The sequence below is a fragment of the Apteryx mantelli genome, chromosome 26 (assembly GCF_036417845.1).
Source record: "Apteryx mantelli isolate bAptMan1 chromosome 26, bAptMan1.hap1, whole genome shotgun sequence".
Classification (NCBI taxonomy): domain Eukaryota; kingdom Metazoa; phylum Chordata; class Aves; order Apterygiformes; family Apterygidae; genus Apteryx; species Apteryx mantelli.
The window spans coordinates 7,397,733-7,419,604 of NC_090003.1; the positions used below are offsets into that span (position 1 = coordinate 7,397,733).

A 21,872-nucleotide genomic window follows, 5' to 3' on the forward strand; every position below is an offset into this window, starting at 1 on the left:
TGTTGGTGAAATGGAGTTCATCAATGCTGAGGAACAGAACTGCACAGCCACAGAGATAAACATATATCCAAGAACTCATCCACATTTCAAAATGCTATGTAACAGAAACCTTGGGTAGTAGAGTAGTTATTATTTCAAAAATATACCTACTCTGAACTGGACAATGCACTAAGACGTGAATCTCCATCACTGAATGTTAATACGTAACATTCATCATCATTTTTATTTGAAAGTTTTTGACACAGTACAGCTTTTTAATGCATTTTTTTTTTAGCAGATGTTTAACCTGGGAGTCTTTTGAAAGGAGTATACTTCAACGAAGGACTTAGAGGAAGAAAGGAAAAGTTAAAATAAAGACTCACAGGAGACTAAATGGAAGATGGCTTTCAGTCATGAGTAAGAGCAAAATGCGTAAGGAGGGGCTACTAATTTGGGTGGGGAGATGGAGATAACAGAAAGGGAGGACACCGCAGGGTAGGTCGGAGGCAGGCTGAGTGAAGAAGGAGATAAATCAAGCAAATGCATAGCACCTTTAACAGAGTAGCACAGCGCACTTACTAAGCTGTAATTTCTTAAAGCTCCTTACTGTCCCTGCACAGGAGATATTGAGTCCATGTCACAGACCAGAAGTCTGAGGCGTACAGCTATGAAGGGGTCTGAGATGCTTTTAGCCGTTTGCTTATGTAAATGCAGAAACGTCAAGGGCAGGATGGGAAGTTTCATACATGCTCTATCTGGTAAAACTGGAATCTGGTTAAATTGCACTACAGAGTCTAGTTGTCCTATTGTGTTACCTGGAGTATATTAAAAACAAAACAAAGACAAGCTGTATAGGAGTGTTTGGTTTTGAAATGTACCTATTAAAAAAAATGAAAACAGAAAAAAAAAAGGAAAAGAAAAAAAGAAAGTATCAATCAGTTATTATTTCTGCTCTTAATTCTTCCTCTTTGGATTACATTATTTTTTCCTGTTTTCTTAGCTTTCTGACTTCCAGTTAGCCATTAAACCTGGCTATACTTGACTGAATCAATACTTCAGTCATTACACCTGGCTACTTTACCATGCTTTAGGTAATCCTTGTAGTATTTCCTGTATTACGCACTGGACCTCCCTAAGAGTCAATTGTTTCCTAACACAGCGTATAATCAGAAGTGAAATGTTTTGCAATATTTAGAGAAAGACATTACAGCAAAAACAGTAGCACCTGACATTCATATAGCTCACTAGCACCAACCATCCTGACACTTCTGCTTTTATCAGTATTTGATTTGAAAGCCACCTACCACTTAAACTGATAAGCAGAGAAGTTGATGCGAGGTTGATGAGTTTTAGGCATTCTCAATCTACAGAAAGAGGCTGACGATTCCACCTCTGTGTAGGCTCTACAAAAAACAGCAGTTAAAGCCTGTAGAGGGGGGAAAAAAAACCCGAAACAAAAAACCTACAAATGACAAAATATCAGCAAAGTTCATGTTTCTCTGAATAGGTATTGTTATAACACCTAACCTTCCTGTACGAAGCTTTCACAATCTGAACTAATCCATTCCAAATATAATTTTATTTAATTCTATTATTATTGGTTATTTTTAAAAGTTTCATTTACTGTCCTCACAGTAATAACTGGTTTAGGTAGTTTAGTACTCTTTTTGATTGCAGGTTCTTTTGAAAGTACAGAATACTGTTTCTCTGAGGATTCGAGCATAAAAAATTGGTAGAAACACCTGACTACCATATTCAAGGCCGATCTCTCTGTTTTAACTTATTTCAGGATATTTTGATTGATGGTACGGACACCAGACATAAGCACTTAGTAAGAACTATATTGGTCTACTGTTTTGCTGGCATTATATGGCAAAACAAATAGCCAGTAAAAAACACAGGCTGTGCTACAATGTCACACTATATAGAAACTATTCAAGAGAACTAATTCCCTAAAACATGGGTAGGATGACACCACGCTGCTGTATTACAGAAAGTCCTATGTATGGTCAGAATGACCACTCACCCTGGATATCTGGGTATGGTTTCAACAGTCTACAATCCGACGCTTATAAGACCAGCTATATCACTGGATTTGTGATCCATGCAAGGGAGAAAAGGCTGCTATAGTAAAAATTAGAGAATGGCTGGGGTAGGGAGGTTTTGGGGGGGACCCCCCCACACACACAAAATGCAAGCCCTGTCCCTTTTTCTTTCTTCTCTGGTACCTCGCCATTTTGATACTATAAAAGGAAAACAAAGGAAACTGAGAAAATATGAAAAACAGAATTTTTTTCAAAACCAAAAGTATTTTTCATAAGAATAATTTTTTTTCCAAAATTTTTTTATTACAGTATCATGCAAATGTTCTAAATAACTAAACCTCAGCAAAGAAAAAGCCCTTGCTGTGACCAGCTGTGGGTTTGCCTATTTCACAAACAGTAGTGCAGCTTTACATCGCTTTATCCCACGCATTCTTATCTGTGCAAGCTGAAATTGTGCAAGTCACCTGTCATGATTATTTTGTTTTTAACACTGAACTAATGAAGCTAAGGACTAATTCAGTTTTCAGGCTGGAATTTTATTCTGAAAGCCAATACAGGAAAAAAAGTTTAGGAACTGTAACTTTAAAATTGTGTGGAAAATGAAATTCTGATATGAAGTGTACAAAACAGAATAATTATAAACAACTGTCACCAATGTTAATCATCCCCCACTAATATACATGCATTCCTAACTCCTCCAAATTAAATCATAAAAAAGAATTATGGTGAATATAAAATTCTTAGGGTTTAATTAGTGAAAAGCTTTTACCAGAAACAATAGCGGCTTGAATCTAGAAAGACACCACCATGCAGCTGGAGAGATTTTAACATAAATTAAGACTTGCACTGTCTAGCACAGGTTTTACAGGGACTTTCTGTACTCCTATTTCAGTATAAAGCACAGTATCTGTGCACAAAATCTCTTTGCTGCCTAATGTAATGCAGACATACATCACACGAGATAACTGAGCAAATCTTTCGGCAAAAGCATATCACAAGTTATACACTAAGCAGCTGCGCTCTTACTTAAACCACATTTAAAATCTCCACAACAGGAATGTCCATCCATAATAAGTTTATAATAAGCCATAGACAATCGTGAGATTTAAAGGGCCCCTCTGAATATTCATTTCGCATTGTTAGTGAAGAACTCACTATATCAATCAAGTACATATACATTGAAACTTTTTGTAAATGGTAAATGCTCCCCCCTACTTTTTTTAGTATAAGGAAGTGTTGCCAATAGGATCAATTACAAAAGAAAAGAAGGGTGGAGAAAATTAGAGTATTGCAACATTAACCTTTCTATTTCTGCTTATGAACTGAGTATTTAGAGACCTCAGAAACACTGGAGAAACAAGGCCTGACAGCACACAATTTTTTTTTTTTTTAATTAAAGAGTTCACCACTTTCAGAGACGTGAAATGGCATTTGTTTATACAACTTTAGCAATAATAGGAATAGTTGTCTTTTCTCCTGTTATATTACCAGTACTTTTTTTGGGGGCGTTATTTTATGACATTGCCAAGTCAGAACTGCCACCTGGGATTGACCAACCTCTAAAGCTTCGTTTTTTCCATTCATTGTTCATTTCAACCATGGCCGCGGTAAGTTATCTTTCTTAAAATTGGGAATTTCACTTTTATTTTGGTAGAATATTTGGGAGCTGGAAGGTATCGGCTTAAGAAAAAAAAAGAAAAGAAGAAATAATGCACTCCCCTGAAGCCTGTACTCATCGTTATATGAACTGAATCATGTTAAATTAATTTATATGACCAAGGATATGACTAATCTTAAAAGCTTATTTAGATTTTTCCATGCAACTGTCAATCTGCAGCCCCTTTACATCTGGAAAAAATTTCACATGAAAATTTTTTTAAAATATTATACTGTACCTACTGAATTGGACATACGTATAGAAAGGCTATCTATTCAGACAAAAGCCTACATAATTCCTCTTTATATTTGCTTTGTGCTGTATTTATTATCCACACTCATACATATATAATCATAGATTTATATGTACAATGCGTTAAGAACAATAAAAAAAAATAAAAATGGATAGGAATTCTTTGGGCTTTCTCCATGTGTAGCTTGTTCAGCAAGTATGATATAGGAGTATTTATCGACAACACATTTAGGTGTCTCTCATTATTTAAAAATGTATGTGTGTCTGTGTGTGGTTTACTCACACAATTGTGAACCTAACATATTTCCAATATATCCATTCTCATTAACTCCATTATATGGAGGCAAAATTTACAAATCTTTCAAATGGAAAACTGAAATGAATCATTCTGGAAAATAGTCAAAATGCAATATTTTCCACAGTTTCATTTTTTTTTCTATGTTTTTTCAGACCAAGATAATAACTGAAACTTACTCCTTTCCACCACTAATTTTGGGACTGACACGTCATTTCTTGAATGCAAACGTTAAAGAAGTAAAAAACTATCACACTGGAACTTGTTCCTTCTACTTCCAAAGTCACATGACATTGTCAGTGTCATAGAAACTTAATACAGATTTTTAGAGGGGAAAAGAAAATATTTAATATAAAAGAAGCTCTTAGTGAGTGAGTTAAACTATCTTCTAGATCTGTGTATGTTAGTCTTAAGACACGACTTTCCTTGGGCCAAACACGGCCACTCAATCCCTTCAAAGTGTGGACATTTTCCCTTAGAAACAGCACAGTATTTTGATATTGGACTTTTAAACATTTGTTTTTAAAGTTAAGACATTATGAGGCAGCTTGAATACAGTAAGCCTTTTCTTCCCCATCAAACCTCAAAAAATTCTTCCTAAGTCAATGAATTTTCTTTGTACTTTTTAATGCAAAATATATAATATCTTTAATACAGGAGATACTAAAACCCCACTTTTGAAATGTTGCCCTGTTTTCCCCACATCTGTAAGAAATAGAAGCAACCAGTGTGATATCGCTGCCGTTTGTATTCCTGACCATGTTGCATGCAAGAGCCTACCACTCCCCAAATTTTTTGCAGAGCCTACTTTTATAAATTAGCATTTTAATCTTTCTTCACCCTTACACCCATAGCTATCTCCTATTTATTTCTAAATCAAAGATTATTTTTCTGTTTTCCCCCCATATTTTCAGCTCAAATACATTTGTGATTATTTTTTATATTCACCAAAAGAAACGTTCAAAAAATGAATAATGAGCAAGAAGACAACTGCCTATGCGGAACAGGATTGCCAAAAGGCTGCAGGTTAAACAGTCTTCAGTAACTCTCAAGTCAATCAAACAGTTTAATGATTTTTCAAGTCACCATAACTCCACTGAAGTACTGTCTGTACTATTTCCTGAAATACAACACTCCCCCCCGCCTTTTTTTTTTCCTAAATTATAGAGAGTTGGAACCTTTTATACTAATCATTTGCTGACTTCTTTCTTTTTAACAGGGAAAGATTTTGGAGAAGCTAGGAATCTGCAGTGACTTGAGCTTACTGCGATTTGTGTCAGATGGAATACCACCATGGAGAGATTCAAAGCTCCTTATCAAAGATCTCAAAGTAGATGAGGTACCATTGAGGATTTATCAGCCGAAACAGCCACCCACTGGCAAAAGAAGAGGAATACTGTATTTCCATGGAGGCGCTGGCACATTTGGGAGTATTAGTAAGAAATCAGCAAGTTTTATCATTTTAACAATCAAATCCAAACCTTTGAATTTTTACCTCCAGACATATATCAGTCAATTTCTCATCTGTCCTTCCTAACGACAGTAGTCACGGCAATATCAATAGTAACTGCAAAGCACCTTACAGAGTTAATAGGGTGGTGCACAGTTAAGCATATTCACATAAGGAATATAAGGAAAAACTTCTTTAGTATAAGGGTAAACACTGGAACAGGTTGCCCTGAGAACTTGTGGGGTATCCATCCTTGGAGATGCTCAAAACCAGACTGGTTAACAGGAAAGAGGGTGAAAGGTGAGATGACAGTAAGCCCTTCAGGATAGTAAAAGGATGACTGGAAAACTGCAGAAGGTCTTTATGATATCAAAGCATTAGACACTAAAGTGATATGTGAAATGGAGTGTAAAGAAGCAAAACTGATGGACAGAACAACCTGATTTTTCAAATAAAACTATGGACTCTAAGATGACCACAGCTGTGCAGGAAGAAGATCTTGGGGTTATGGTAGAAAGTTTCATGAAAACTTTGACTCAGGGAAGAGTAACAGTCAAAAAAGTATATAAAACATTAGGAATTACTATTGGGAAAGGAGGACAGGACAAAACAGGAAACTTCTTTATACCACTGTAATAAATCCATGGTGCACCTAAACGTTGAATACTGCTTGAAGTTCTAGTTTCCATATGTCAAAAAGGATATAGCAGTACTAGAAAAAAATCAGAGAGGGACTGCACGGATGATAAAAGTGTTTCCATATTGAGAATAAGCGATTAGACTAAGACTCTTCAGGCTCAAGAAGATGAGTAAAGGGAGATATGATAGAGGTCAACAAAATCATGAGAAGCCAGGAAGTTAAAGAAGTTAAAGAGGGAATGATTTTTCACTGCCTCTTACAGTACATGAACTAATGCCATTAATGGTTCTTTACACCTTTGTAAGCAAGCTATGGAACTTTGTGTTGCACAAAGTTGTTAATGTTAAAATCTTCCATGGGTTCAAGAAGCAATCAGAAAAATTTGGGGAGAAAAAATTGATCAGGGGCATTAAATACAAAGACACAGCTTCTGTCTCAAAGAGTCCCCTGGGCCTCAACTTTTGTACGCTTCTGTATGAAGTATCACTATATGCTTGTCCTCAGCTTATGCTTCTCCATAGACATCTTCTGTTGACAGCTAGCAGAGATAGCAGCCTAGGTAGACTTTTGTTTTTTCCTAGTATTATCATTCTTACATGCTCATATTATGCACTGAAATCAGCCATTGACCAATATACAAAAAATATGTTAAAGACTGCATTGCATAGGAGAAATAACTCATCAGTCTCAGACTGCAGTGGCTTCCATAGAGCATATGGTCAGCTCCTTAGAATCTAAAGAATCTAAGTTTTAATTTCTAAGGATACTTGCTTTTTAAAACATCATTTCTGATAAACTTTGTCTTCAGGAGCTTTTGAAAGAGTATGCCGCTACATTGCCAGAGAATGCAACTCAGTGGTTGTGTCTGTTGGGTAAGTGCGTGCTACTTTTATGTAGAAATATATGTTGTATTATAGTTCACAGTTGAAAAATTTCTGAAATACGTGCTGAAATTCTTTAGTATTTTAGATTATGCTCCCTATTTCTGGCTTTAGCTTTTCATTTAAATTAGAAGTGTGCTTATAGGCAAAGTATTCTAAAATACCTGTGTACTATCAGTTTGTCCTTCCAATCTACATCAAGTTAAAAGACAGATTAATTAAAATATACATTTTAAGATTTAGAAAAACCGGCCTATGTAACTACCATACCAATTAAACATGAACAATGCAAGTTACATTTTTACAGTTACTTTGAAAATAAGCACAGAATCACAGAATGGTTGAGGCTGGAAGAGACCTCTGGAGACCATCTAGTCCAACCCCCCTGCTCAAGCAGGGTCAGCTAGAGCACATTGCACAGGATCGCATCCAGGTGGGTTTTGAATATCTCCAGAGAAGGAGACTCCACACAACACAATGTCTTTGACATTTCAGTTATCGTCTGGCTCCTGAGCACCCATATCCAGGGCAATATTTTGATTGTCTCAACGCTACCTTATACTTTATGAGGAATTTAGAAGAGTATCATGTGGATCCTACCCTCATCATCATTGGCGGTGACAGCTGTGGAGCTAATTTTGCTACAGTTATTTGCCAAATACTACTGAATAAGAGAGATCTTCCAAAAGTACGTGCTCAGGTCTTAATTTATCCAGGACTCCAGGGGCTAGATTTTCATTTGCCTTCGTATCAGCAGAATGCTTCAGTCCCCATACTAGTCCCGAAGCTAGTCATCTACCTTGGTCTTCGTTATCTTAATAAAAACACATCATTTTTGGATGACATCCTACAGAATTGCTATGTCCCTGACAGTATGAAACTGAAGTATAAGAAGTGGGTAAGTGCAGACAATATTCCTGACAAATTTAAGATCAGAGGCTACAAACCACAGAAATCCACATCATATAAACCTGAAGTTCATGAAGCAGTCAAGGAACTGTTAACAACAACATTTTCCCCACTTCTAGCTGAAGACTCCATTATTTGCCAGCTCCCTGAATCTTATATTGTGACCTGTGAGTTTGATGTGCTTAGGGATGATGGACTGTTATACAAGAAGCGATTAGAGGACAATGGTGTCCAAGTAAGCTGGTATCACTCTGAGAGTGGTTTCCATGGAGTTTTAGGCTTTTTTGGCTATGGGATTTTTTCATTTTTATCTGGAAAAAAAATTATGGATAATATTGTGAATTATATAAACAGTTTATAAAAATATATATAAAAAGAATGATGCAAGTCTTGCACGATCCTTGGCAAATTTACACTTGGCAAAAAAAGTAAGCACTTAATTTAGGTTTTGGATTTTGACTGCATGAGGAAGTGCATTTTATACTTTGATTTCTCTTTCCGCAATGACTCTCAAACAAACACTAACATTATTTAAAGCATCACCATCCTAAAGAACTTTATTATGAGAACACATCAGTAACATCTAAAAGCAAAAGGAAAGCACCTACACACATGTTCTTTCACCTCTAGCAGTTCTGACAGCCTTTGCATCACTGGCACACATTCAAGGCAAGCAACAAGAACATCTCTTCCTGAAGCTTCCTCCACTGCATAGAAACACTGAAGACAACAACGGGGGACTACTTTGGACCTCGTAAGATTATATGAGATGTTTAAGGTACCAGATGGAAAGGACAACATTTTAGGTTCTGTGATGTCTTATTTTCCAGGGTTAGTTTCCACAAAGACTATACTTTTCTGAATACACAGGTTTCTGCCTGGAACAGAAGTTCTAAAGTGGAACTATGATGGGTTTGATTTTATTTGAAATCCAAGAAATTGTTTTTTTGGAACTTGTTTCTTAAACAGGAATATCTAAGCTTCAGTGAGTGTGCACATGTTAGGGGAGTGCAGAGGTGAGAAGTCTTTTCTTTTTTATACCTTTTCTTTTAAGATTATCTTATGCTCTTACCTATTATGCTACCTGTTATCTTATGCTATGTTTATTAAAAATAATCTGAAGATCTCAGATATAAGAAGGTAGAGAAGCACAACATTATATTATCTTATTAAGAAGCTGTAAAGCATTGGCAATTTTGCCACTTTTAAAATAATAATAGTGATAATAACCCTAACACTGCAAAAATTTCTGTTATAAGATCAAGTAAAATTTGCTAAACACATACTCACTGATAAACATCAATGAACACCTCTTCGTGGAAGCAGCAAGGCAACACTGGCAGATAGAAACCACAGTCTTACTAACTCTACCTAGTCAAATCTGTGCCCAGCATCTTATAAAAGAATTAGGACTATCCAGGACCATTCTGTATGGGTGCATGACTGTGGAAACAAGTAATACAAACTGAAGCGCAGGAACAGCACATGGTGGGCTACAGTTTTTAATCCAGACTTTTTTTTTTTTAAATAGGACAAATTAATTTTTTTCTACTTCAGAATATTTTATGAAGAATATCTGCTCTACTAAAAGCACTCAACTTCTCAATGAAAAAAATTCATTTTTGTTAAAGAGTTCAAGTTTTCTAACTAAAAATGACATGATATTTTCCCCCATCACTTAAACTAAAAATAAGAGTACCATTTTGTAACACATTTAGTTAATAAAGTTAGATCTTTACCTCTTTCATTTCCCTGGTAAGTTGTAATTTCAATAATGTTGTAACATGCTAATTATTTGTTTGAAGAAATTCAGACTCAGATTCACAGTTTTCTCATGCATTATTTAAACTACAGCAGCTCTACATTAGCACAATCCTATTCTGCAGCAATACCTACAGCAAGATAAAGCAGCTTAACTTGAAACCCCTTAGTGGCTGACTACCCTAGGTCATTTTATGCTGTATCTGTTGATCATTATGGGAAAGCACTGAGTGTTACTGAAGCTCACCTGATATGAAGTAACCTGATAACGAATCTAAACTCAGCCTGCTGTGTTGCTTTTCTAACATGTTCTGCTTGCTTTGCCTAGCCCATTCAAAGCTAAAAGTCTGGTCACTGACCTTTCCAGCGATCAACTGAACTCTACAATTCATATTTTCAATTCATATTTTGTCAACTTTTATTAACTATTAATTCCAATAAATGCAGTTATTATGTGTTGTGACAACCAGCTCCTTGCTCGAGGAAAGAAATTAATTGGAGTAACAAAACAAAAATGGAGAAACTAAGTCATAAACATTTCTAGAAACTAAAATTTCCACCCTCTCTGAAGGGAAAAATAAAGCACTACTGCTAATAATGAAAATATGTACTTTTTCAGCTAAGTTTTTAACCACAAAAATATTAATCAGGAAAAGCTGGTCAAACCATCATAAAGCTATAAAATGTTCCTGTATTAACAATGACAAAGAAAGGCATGAAAGTAGAAAGAAGACACTGAAAAAGAGTAGAAAGAAGAAGAGAAAGAGGAACAAGGGACCAAATTCATAAGATAGGCTGTGATAATTCCACAGAGGTTAGAGAAGTTTAAAGAGAATTGTAATTATGTGTTAGGTAATGGAGGATGGGGTTAATTGCAAAACAATCTTTTCAGCTGATGTCAGTAGAAAGAATTCTTCATACTGCAGACTGGAGAGCTAAGCTTGAGGAAAGGCAAGTAAAAGGAGTTGAAAGAACCAATACAGGTGTAGAGGAAAGATGGAAGTTATTCCCTGTTAGACAGAAAAAGATACATACAGCTTTCTGGAAATGCTAACAGAATATTGAAGTTAGTGTGAAGTTGAAAGATATAAACCTCATTTTATTTCCCCTTCTCTCACTTAAACTAGCTCTTTCTAAAGAGAAAGAGCTAGTTTCTCATCTAGCCTGTATAGACTGAAGTATCTCTGAATTCAACAAAGCTGTATCAATTTATGGCAAAAATCTGACCCATCTAACAATCTGGAGATATTCCACAGCTCATTTAACATTCTCCCACCCTTAGATGATGAAACAGCTTGTTCCTTCTTTACTGTTTGATTTGCTATGATCGCCTTATGGAAGACAGTAATTTTCTGCTAGCTAAAGGCTGACATGGACAGTAACTCCTGAGAACACCCTGAAACGTACAGAGATACTCTTACAGATCTGAACATCAGAACTTTTGAAATTTGGTCTAGATCAAACTTCTGCAGTATTCAAGACACAGTCACTTTCCCTAGTAAAATGCTTAGCAAATGCACTAGAAATGATCACCAGCTTCCAAAAGTACGTGCATAACAGCTGTAGTCATTTGTAATGGAAAAGTTAAGATCCTTCCCCTTTGAGCCACAGAGATAACCCCCATAACTTTGGGGTTATCTTTCTGGACAAACGATGTATGTAATTTTGTTCTGTGTGATAACAGAATTGATGCCCAAGTGCAGCAGGAAGGATGGAACTGTTTAATTTCTTAGCAAGAACTAGTCTGTATTCTCTTCCGGAAATTCCCAGGGGATTCTAATTTCAAGGTAAAATACTCTACAAGGATTCTGTACCTCTTTCCTGTCAGGAACTGAAGAAATTGTTGTACTCAGACTTTCAAGGACTGGTAGAATCAAACAACACATTATGTAGCAAAGAATCTATGTTTACTGTTTTAATAGAGCGGCCTCCTACCAAACAACCACTCGAGGCCTGCAATTTATTCATCTGTTAAATTTAAAGGGTGAGCTCAGAGACACGCTGGGAAAAAATTCTTAGAAGAAAAGAACCCTAATGAGAAAAGTAGAATGCAATGCATTAGGATGTATGTTATGGTATCAATTAAATAAAGTAACTGCTGCCAAGAAATTCTGAATTTCTTCTGTATTCTGTATTTTTTATTCCATAGCTTATTTTGGTTAGAGCCAAAATAGACGCTTAGCCTTGGATTATTTAAAATGCACCCAGTCTGTTTAAAGATGTCAGAGAAATATTCTCTGTGTCTATGGTAAGTGTGCAAGTTACCCACTTAAAACCAAAAATCAGAAATTTTAACAGTAATGTCTTTGAAATTGGACATTAATGTCTGAACTCTGACATACATTGATTACATTTCTTAATTTCTTTGAAATTGTTAATTAAAACATATTTTTAAAAGAATCCACAAAAATAAAAAAATGAGATTCTCAGGCAATGACATATTTTTATAAGTGCATCTTTCAAAAAAAAAATTGGTGACATTCTATTTAGCCCTTTGGAGTGATATTCATCATATGCAGGCTCCTGTCTCTGCATAACCATAGATAAACTCTTCTTCAGAGAATAGTCTCTTATAGTGTCACAAACTCAATGCACACAAATGCCCTGTGTCCTTTTTCCACCTCTAATTAACATTAAATGCAGTTTATTAATAACATTCTTCTCCCAGCTGAGGATTGGTTTCTTGCAAAAATTCTGAAGCATTACTGGCATAGATCTTGCAACAAAGCTCAAAACTTTGAACAATTTGTGAACAATGTGAAATAAAGGAGCGAGAGATACATACTACACCACTGTTTGTAAAATGGGAGGAGAAACTTTTTTACTAGAGCAACCTTATGACGAGCAAAGGCATTTAAGAATCAGGAAGTAACGAGTCAAAGATATCTGGGAAAGTCAAATCAAAGACATTTCAGATCACTTTGTCCACTGCTCAGAAAAATGGCAGTAGCTTATACATTGCTGGTGTTATTCCCGGCAGTTTTCGTTGCTGCATTTATATTTTTGGTTATGGGGGTAATTAATTTTGATCTCTCCAACTCAGAAATTCCTCCTGGAGTGAATCAACCTGCAAAGCTCCGAATCATTCATATTATTTTAATAAGCACAGCTGTGGTGGTAAGTTAACCTGGTATGATTTCTGGGGGAAGACAGATGAACCTGTAAATTTTAAACCCAGTGCAATGCTTGAACCTTGCCTGGAATTAATTTTCAGAGAGGAAAGCAGGATATTGCTATTACGCTGCATGTTGTATTTAAGAAGCTCAGATTTGCTAAAGAAACCCTTACCATATTCTTTACACTGCACTGCATTATTACAGTCAGATGCTGCCCAGCTCTCTTACATCAGGTAGTATGCAAGCACTGCCTAACGCAAGGGTTTGAAAGTCTGAACTGAGCCTCTAAAATGAATTGTGCTAACCTAGCAATAACTTGATTAACAATATATATAAATACTGGATTATGTTTCCATTACGAGTTTAGAATATATCAGATGTCTTTGGGACATGCTTTCAAGATTCACCTCGGTTTGGGGGCGGGGGTGAGAAGTTACGTATTTATTTTAAAGATAAAAATGGAAATTGGAAATTTTAAAATTGTTTTGGGAAGGGGAGGATCTTTTCGTGATGACATGTGATAAAATTAGGTAACATTGCCCAAGAAGAGCTGAAGGAATTCCATTTCCTTTGACCACGTGTTTGTAACTCCTGCCGCAACTAAGCAGAATAGCAGGCTCGCTTGGGGGGATTGAGGAGTTCCGGACAGTCCAACTTCTTCAGGTGAACTGGCCTGTAAAAGAGTGGGCAGCAAGACTTCTAGCTCTTCCACTAACAGTTTTACCAGCATCCAACTTCTGGGGATCTTTGCCAACAAAGGATCTTACTGAATCAGGAATTTCATGTTAATGATAGATGCATAGATACTATGATGATGGCAGGTATTAGAAATATATGAGACAGTGGTAGTTGTGCATGTATTTAATGCATTACTTCAACTCCTCCAACAGGGACAAACTATTTAAAATGAAATATATATATACATATATACACACACACACACACACATACATACATACATACACACTTCTTAGTCATGGAATATTGTAGATTATAATGGATCATACTAAAGAACTCTAGCATATATATTCTCATGCTTTGGCTGCACACAAGTTGTAATTAGAAAATGATCACTTCACCTAAGCAGCTGGAAAATCCAGTTCTCCTTTTTATCACTGCCCATTAATACCATAAACCAGATTTGTATGCTGCAGTGTAGATAATAAGGAATGAAATAAACAAATTAAACGATAAGATGAGAATATTCCTTGTAGCTGTTCCGTTTCTGTTTGGAAACTAGAAAATACACCAGAATAAATAAATTCATCATGTTTCTATATAATCAAAAACACTAAGACTAGTTCCTATAATGAATTTAAATCTGTATGTGGCTTGGTTAGTTTCCTCAGCCTCAAAATCAGGCTCAAAATCAGAGAACATCTGTGGATTGTTGGAGTAACTGATTAATAAAAGGCCTTTCATTGGTAAATATATTGAGAGTGATAACACTGTACTGACAATCCATACAAATGCAGCAGTCTGTTTATTGTGAGAAATATTCATAACAATATTGAATATTAAGAGCTTGACCCAAATCTCTGTGAGGACAGTAGTACTGCTTTGGAATGAGTAAATCATGTATTTCAAAACAGGTTAAGCTTTTTCCACCAAGTTAAATTGGAGCTGTAGCTCTCCTTTGTATTCTTTCCACCCTCTGACGCCTAGCATGAATATCACTACAGCATACAGAAGGAAGAGAAGCTTAGTCCTATTAAATACCTCAGGATCTTCCCATCAGTGCATTGCAAACATCAATTAAGATTTCTGAGATGAATCAAAAGGCAAGTATCAAATATATTCTCATCTTAGTCAACTCTATTTTGGGCAAGTGTCCACATCATGAAAATCAGCACCAGAACTCTTACCTTTCTCCACACTTTCACATTTTCTCAGGGGACAGAATAATCAATGAAAACCAAGCTCTTTCTCTATATTCAGTAAAGAAAAGGACCTCCTGAGAAAGCAAAGGAATATACTTAACCAATCTTTGTTAATGCTGCATTCCTCTGGGATTAGGGTCTTCAGCCAGCACTGTGGTTCCTATGACCTCTCATGATGCTGTTTATTCAGTGGCATTGCACCTATATAACTATTCAAATATTTTATGATTCTCCTAAACCACACAACTTAGACCTCCCATATGTACTGCCCATGCAGCTCCTTTACTTTGGAAAATACAGAATCTCCTGAGCAAATTTCCTTTTCTCTTTGCATTTGAACAGGGGAAGATTTTGGAAAATATTGGCATGTGCAGTCAGGTTAGCTTTGTCCGGTATATGCAAGGTAGAAAGACTCTGGGAGCAGACCAAAACCTCTTCATCAAGGACCTGTGGTTTGAAAAGGTGCCTGTGAGGATTTATCAGCCCAAGGCTCCATCTGCCAGCCAAAGGAGAGGAGTTATGTTCTTCCATGGAGGAGGATGGGTATTTGGAAGTCTTGGTAAGATATTTAACAGAAAAAAATATTATAATTTAGTAAAAGAAACATTACTTCATAAATGGTGAAGTTGATAGCGGCTTGATCTCCAGCAGTTAGGAAGTTTGAGTATAATGATAGATGCACTCTTCTAACTCGTCTTCTAACTCGTCAGAAAAAAAGCATTTACTGTGCATTATCTGATTTCTCTTAAAGACAATGACATTAAGCGAATAATGAAAAAGGAAGGGGTACTAAGATCTGCAGAGCAATGTAAGAAAGGGTAGGAAAGAGGAAAGAATATTCTTTTCTTACAATTCCCTTTCTTATGCAATGGGTAACATCAGTACTTGGGCAAAAAAACAATGAAAATGTTTCTTTCAGAGACCCATGAAAAGCTGTGCCGCTCTATTGCCAGAGAAAGTGAATCATTGGTTGTATCTGTTGGGTAAGTCCTTCTTCAGGCTGTTTTTTAGAGATTATTTTCTATACTGTGGATATCAACTTATAACTTCCTTGACCATAGCAATAACTATTCTCAGAAAAGTGTTTCTGTGGGACTCATCAAGCATGTGATTTGACAAATTCACTCTGCTCTTGTTTGGAGCCACTGAAGACTGACTCAGACTCAGTTTTAACTATCTGACTACACTGCACATAATGCTTACAGACATTTAACTGGAAAATAAAGTACACGCTTTCAATTCCAAACTCAAAATTGATAGTAAACAGGCAGTAAGTCAAATATTCTGCTACTTAATCCTCATTCAAGCAAACTCTATTTGATGCTTACAAGAGCACTACAAGAATGACAAAGTAATATAACCCCCAACATACTGACACAGCTGTTTGCATGATGAGGATAAGTTCTACTATAATGAAGACATAAAAAGGAAGTATTATCATTCCTATCCGACATGGAAACAACATGGAAAGCTAAAGCACGAACTGATTAAATGACTGTCCATAAAACCTGGACGTAGTTACAAGCTGAGTACTCCTCTCTTTCAGGCTCTGAACAATGTCCTAAATAGATGATGATCCCAACAACTTAATCTTCACAACTGTTCCTATTAGACACAGTTTATTTATGATAACTTGGGGAGAAAGGGAGGATTCTGAGGTAATGATGGTATCGCTGGTTGCAGGAAGAACTGGGGCTAAACTTTCTGTATTTACAGCAATACAATTAATAACATTTCCTTCTCTTGCTGTTGTCGTCCCTGTCTGCGTATTAGGTACCGTTTAGCTCCTGAGCACAAATACCCGGCTGCATATGAAGACTGTCTTAATGCTACCGTACACTTCATGAAGAATATAGAGCACTATGGGGTGGATCCTGCCCGTATAATTGTCAGCGGGGACAGTGCTGGCGGCAATCTAGCAGCTGCCGTTAGCCAGACCCTTGCAAGCAGACCAGACCTCCCAAAACTACGGGCTCAGATCTTGATCTACCCAGGCCTTCAGGCGCTGGACTTCAATTTACCGTCCTATCAGCAAAATCGGGGAGTCCCTCTCCTATTTCGAGAACGTGCTGCTTTCTATGTGTTACAGTACCTAAATGGCGATGCATCAAACCTGGAAGAGGTCTTGGAGGGTTCCCATATTCCTTCAGATATTATATTAAATTATAGGAAATGGGTGAGTCCAGATTATATTCCTGAAAGATTTAAGGCCAGAGGCTACAAACCACATGTGCTACTTGAATGTGCAACTGAAGTTTATGAGGCAGGGAAAAGATTCTGTGAGCCCAACCTGTGTCCGCTGTTAGCTGAAGATGCTGTTGTTCAGCAGCTGCCTGAGACTTTCATCTTGACGTGTGAGTATGACGTGCTGAGAGACGATGGTTTGCTGTACAAGAAGAGATTAGAGGACAGTGGTGTTCCAGTGACCTGGTACCACCTTGAGGATGGGTTCCATGGAATCATAAACTCATTTAATAGTGACTGGTTGTCATTTTCAGCTGGAAAAAGGGGTCTTGATAATATTGTGAACTTTCTAAAAAGTTTATAGAAACAATTTTCTTTCAGCCATAAGTATATAAGTATTGCCAATTTTCTGTGGTTTTGTTTCATGCTCCTAAATTTCAGAGAAGAGGTTTAGATAGGACAATTTATGTTAATGAGCAACCATGACAGTATGACCACTGAAAATGTTTAAAGAAAGCTGGGAAAGTTTCTTTTAGTGATGTCTCAAGTATTCTGTGCACAGTCTGTCTATTTTAATGATCTGTTGCTACTCACTCAATAAATATTAAAGAATATTACCTTAAATCAACATCTGGTCTGACCCACTTTATTCAGTTCTGAACTACAGTTTTATTCTTCCAAGAAGGCTAAGTGTGTTTAGGTAAAGGAGAAAGGTACTTATATTACAACACCATAATGCAGTGCCTGTGCTATATACTATGTGTAGCATCCATGTCTAAGATTCCCAGTCGCTAACTTGCATAAAATTACCATGGACTAGGTAATTGATATTTTAGACTTGAAATTTGATGTCAAAACTGCAGCTGTCCCTGATAGAACTACTCTGTTAACAGCTTTGTGTAAACTACAACAGAGACTCTTTGAAATGCTATAAATGTGTTCCTATGTTTACCAAACATACGAACATGTTGAAGAACTTGTTTCTACATTTAAATACTCTACCAATAAAATAAAGTCCATACATTTATTTTTGTAAAGCACACATGATATTTAGCTTTTTCTTTTCTAAATGTCCTTGTTAAAATATATATTCCAAACTGATTAAAGAATGTCTGTAACACAGGAAGCAATACACTGTGGCTGCAAATCATACGCAACAGCCAATTTAGCCTCCATATATTAATTTGCTCTCTCTTCTTGTAAATAGCAAAACATATCACAAACTGGAACTTCATTTGATATGTAGCTGCCATCTCTGAACAGTCATCCATACCATCCGCAATCAAGAATACCACACTGAATACCACGCCCTGTATCATTATCACAATTAACGTGAAGCTAAACAGTAAATTAAATGCATCCTCCTCTGCCTCTTCTCTAATGTCATGCGTGCTGTCACACATTTCCTAGGATTTTAAAGTGTGTGACACCTAACTGGGAGAACTGTACAAACTTGGACTGCTCCAGGATTTACTGGTATCTGAGAAAGCTAAATCAAAGACAGATAGGTGTGGAGTCACCTCACCTTTGGCTAAGTGAAATGGCATTTTTTTATATATTGCTAGTGATACTGCTGGTGACTTTTATTGTTTCATTTATACTAGCAGTTATCAGAACAATTCAATTTGACTACTCCAATCCTAGTATCCCTCCTGGAGTGAATCATGAGGGAAAGCTTCGCATTATCCTGGCTTCTGTGATTAGTATATCTGCTATGGTGAGTTAATCTGCCGTGATTTCTGCCAGAAATGGGGTTTAGCTGATTTTTTTTTCTAAGGTTATACATGCAAATACTGGAATCATGCTGGCTGTATTAACACAGAGATGAAGGTATAAGGTCACTTATATGCTTTTTTTGTTGACTTTAGGGGGCAATCTTTGTAAAGCAAATCCTATTAGACCTCGAGATAGCTTCAGGTTTTCCCTACCTATTCTTGTAGCGATGAAGCCAAAGGTAACAGCCCAAATAATATAAGCTGCCCTTCCATAATTCAGTTTAAGCTAATTATTTATATTATTTAAGTTAATTATTTATTTTTATGACACTGTTTTGATTTCTACTTCAGTGAAGCCCAGGTGTTTTTAGGCCATTTTGGGGGCTTTCCGGTAACCGTTGAGGAAGGCCAGGTAGTTTTACGGGACATTAAAACGGCAACTCTTTGGAAAACTTGGAAGAACGATAGCTGAGTGGTGAGGTGATAAAAAGAAGCGGTGAGAGGCTGGTAAAGGCAGTGTAAGGCTTGACAGCCCTGAGAGGGAGGATGCTTTTCTCACCTTGCAGACGTTTTGCTGACAGCGCGTTAGCAGGAGACACGGGCTCACCTGCCGCTGGAACGGACCGGGGCCGCCGCAGATGGCGAGGCCGGTGGTGGCCGCTGGTTTCCCCCACCTCGGTGCGGCGCAGTGCAGCTTCTCCTCCTTCCCTTTCAACAGGGGAGGCTCCTGGAGATGATGGGGGTGTGCAGCCAAATCGCCTTCACCCGCTACGTGTGCGCCGGGCAGCGGCTGCCGCCGGACCCGCGGCTCCGCGTGAGCGAGGTGGCGTTTGCGCGGGTGCCCGTGAGGCTCTACCGGCCCCGCGTGCCGCCTGCCGGCCTCAGGGCCGGCACCATCTTCTTCCATGGCGGCGGCTGGCTGTACGGCAGCGTCGGTAGGGCGTTTCGGGGCTCTTCCCCCCGGGCGTGCAGCTAAGGGTGGCTGCTTTGGTCCTCAAAGGGGGAAGGGGGGGTAATTCTGCCCTGGGACTCGGGAGGAGGCCCAAAATCGGGCTTGGATTTCCCGTTATGCTCACCTTGGAGGCAAGGCTGCCGGGGAAGAGGGTTTCAGGGACAAAAAAGAGAGACGTGAGGAATTCATGTGGTCTGCGAGGGCCGGGGAATGGTAGGACAGGTCGGAAAGAGCACACCTCTGCTCTCCTTAACCATCGCATATGGAAACGGAACGAGTAACTTACAAAAAACCCCAATTTTTTGCAGATTCCCATGAAAAGATATGCCGCTACCTTGCCAGGGAAACCGACTCTGTGGTGGTATCCGTTGGGTGAGTTACGTCAGTGCTACTACGCCGAAGTCTTTTTATTGACTGGATTTTGGCACTCCGCCCAGGCAGTGCGAGCACAGGCAGACCCAAATTTAGGTTCATGTATCCGAACGCAATGCAGAACTATGCTGGTGCCATACAAAAAGAAGGAATATTTTTTACAAGGGTTTTCTAATGAAAATTGCGTTGAGAACTGCATAATTAACAAACTTGGAAGGCAGTGATTCAGCGATCACTTTAGTTAGATGTAATCACCCTGTAAATGCCAAGTTTTATTTTCTAACAAGACAGATTAAATTCTAATATACATAATACTAATAATGTAGAAAAATATAACCTCTGACCCAGATAGTTAATCTAAATAAACAAAGAAAAATCAAGTATAATTCTCAAGGGAAATATTCTAAGTAAAGGTGAGGTGCAAACTGATTAAATTACTTCAACCACAAGCCAGATGCAGTCTACACCAGTAATGTAAAATGAACTTGGATCCCCTCAGTTCTGATCAGCGCTCTTCTCAGAAGATCCAACTCATGTTATGTCCTTGCACCTTCATCCTGCTGGCTATTATTTATCTGTGATAACTTGCTGGCAAAAATACCTGTTCAGCAGCTAATGATACTGATTTTTGCTGAAGAAAAACATACTACAAACAAGACACTGGAAGTCAAGGTGCTGTAGGAAATAATTTCCATTTACAGTTATGACATTTCCTTCTCTTGCTGTTGTCGTCCCTGTCTGCGTATTAGGTACCGTTTAGCTCCTGAGCACAAATACCCGGCTGCATATGAAGACTGTCTTAATGCTACCGTACACTTCATGAAGAATATAGAGCACTATGGGGTGGATCCTGCCCGTATAATTGTCAGCGGGGACAGTGCTGGCGGCAATCTAGCAGCTGCCGTTAGCCAGACCCTTGCAAGCAGACCAGACCTCCCAAAACTACGGGCTCAGATCTTGATCTACCCAGGCCTTCAGGCGCTGGACTTCAATTTACCGTCCTATCAGCAAAATCGGGGAGTCCCTCTCCTATTTCGAGAACGTGCTGCTTTCTATGTGTTACAGTACCTAAATGGCGATGCATCAAACCTGGAAGAGGTCTTGGAGGGTTCCCATATTCCTTCAGATATTATATTAAATTATAGGAAATGGGTGAGTCCAGATTATATTCCTGAAAGATTTAAGGCCAGAGGCTACAAACCACATGTGCTACTTGAATGTGCAACTGAAGTTTATGAGGCAGGGAAAAGATTCTGTGAGCCCAACCTGTGTCCGCTGTTAGCTGAAGATGCTGTTGTTCACCAGCAGCCCGAGTCTTTCATCTTGACATGCGAGTACGACGTGCTGAGAGACGATGGTTTGCTGTACAAGAAGAGATTAGAGGACAATGGTGTTCCAGTCACTTGGTACCACCTTGAGGATGGGTTCCATGGAATCATAAGCCTACATGATTACAGCGTTTTTTCATTTCCAGCTGGGAAAAGGGGACTGGACAGCATTGTTAACTTCATAAGAGGCCTGTAGAAACAACCTTCTTTTGTTACGCTTAATTTCTCTGCTTAGGCTCTCAAACTTCAGGTGTCAATTGTCAATAAAATTTTCATGTCCTTTGATACACAAAATGATGTATCAGCTATGACTCTTGGTGAACTTTGAAGACCCCTGTGAACACTGGTGCTTGTGCTTGTGAGACTACTGACAGTTTAGCCTTTACATTTTTAATATTTTCCACATGGTGTGCTTCAAGTCTCTTTCCTTCAAATCAGCATCTGATCTACTCCTTA

The 21,872-nt window shown here is 37.9% G+C and overlaps 3 protein-coding genes across 3 annotated transcripts; all 3 read left to right on the forward strand.

Moving 5' to 3' along the window:
- Positions 1-3,448: 3,448 nt before the first annotated feature.
- Positions 3,449-8,469, forward strand: LOC106482428 (arylacetamide deacetylase-like 4). The gene is made up of 4 exons (XM_013939999.1): positions 3,449-3,631; positions 5,448-5,664; positions 7,127-7,190; positions 7,695-8,469. Exons 1-4 carry the CDS (start codon positions 3,449-3,451, stop codon positions 8,467-8,469), a joined length of 1,239 nt encoding a protein of 412 aa, XP_013795453.1.
- A 4,340-nt stretch (positions 8,470-12,809) lies between these two features.
- Positions 12,810-17,413, forward strand: LOC106482429 (arylacetamide deacetylase-like 4). The gene is made up of 4 exons (XM_013940000.2): positions 12,810-12,986; positions 15,208-15,424; positions 15,785-15,848; positions 16,639-17,413. Exons 1-4 carry the CDS (start codon positions 12,810-12,812, stop codon positions 17,411-17,413), a joined length of 1,233 nt encoding a protein of 410 aa, XP_013795454.2.
- A 1,176-nt stretch (positions 17,414-18,589) lies between these two features.
- On the forward strand, positions 18,590-21,612 carry LOC106482454 (arylacetamide deacetylase-like 4). Its single transcript, XM_067311011.1, has 4 exons — positions 18,590-18,766; positions 19,483-19,699; positions 20,025-20,088; positions 20,838-21,612. Exons 1-4 carry the CDS (start codon positions 18,590-18,592, stop codon positions 21,610-21,612), a joined length of 1,233 nt encoding a protein of 410 aa, XP_067167112.1.
- The last annotated feature ends 260 nt before the right edge of the window (positions 21,613-21,872 follow it).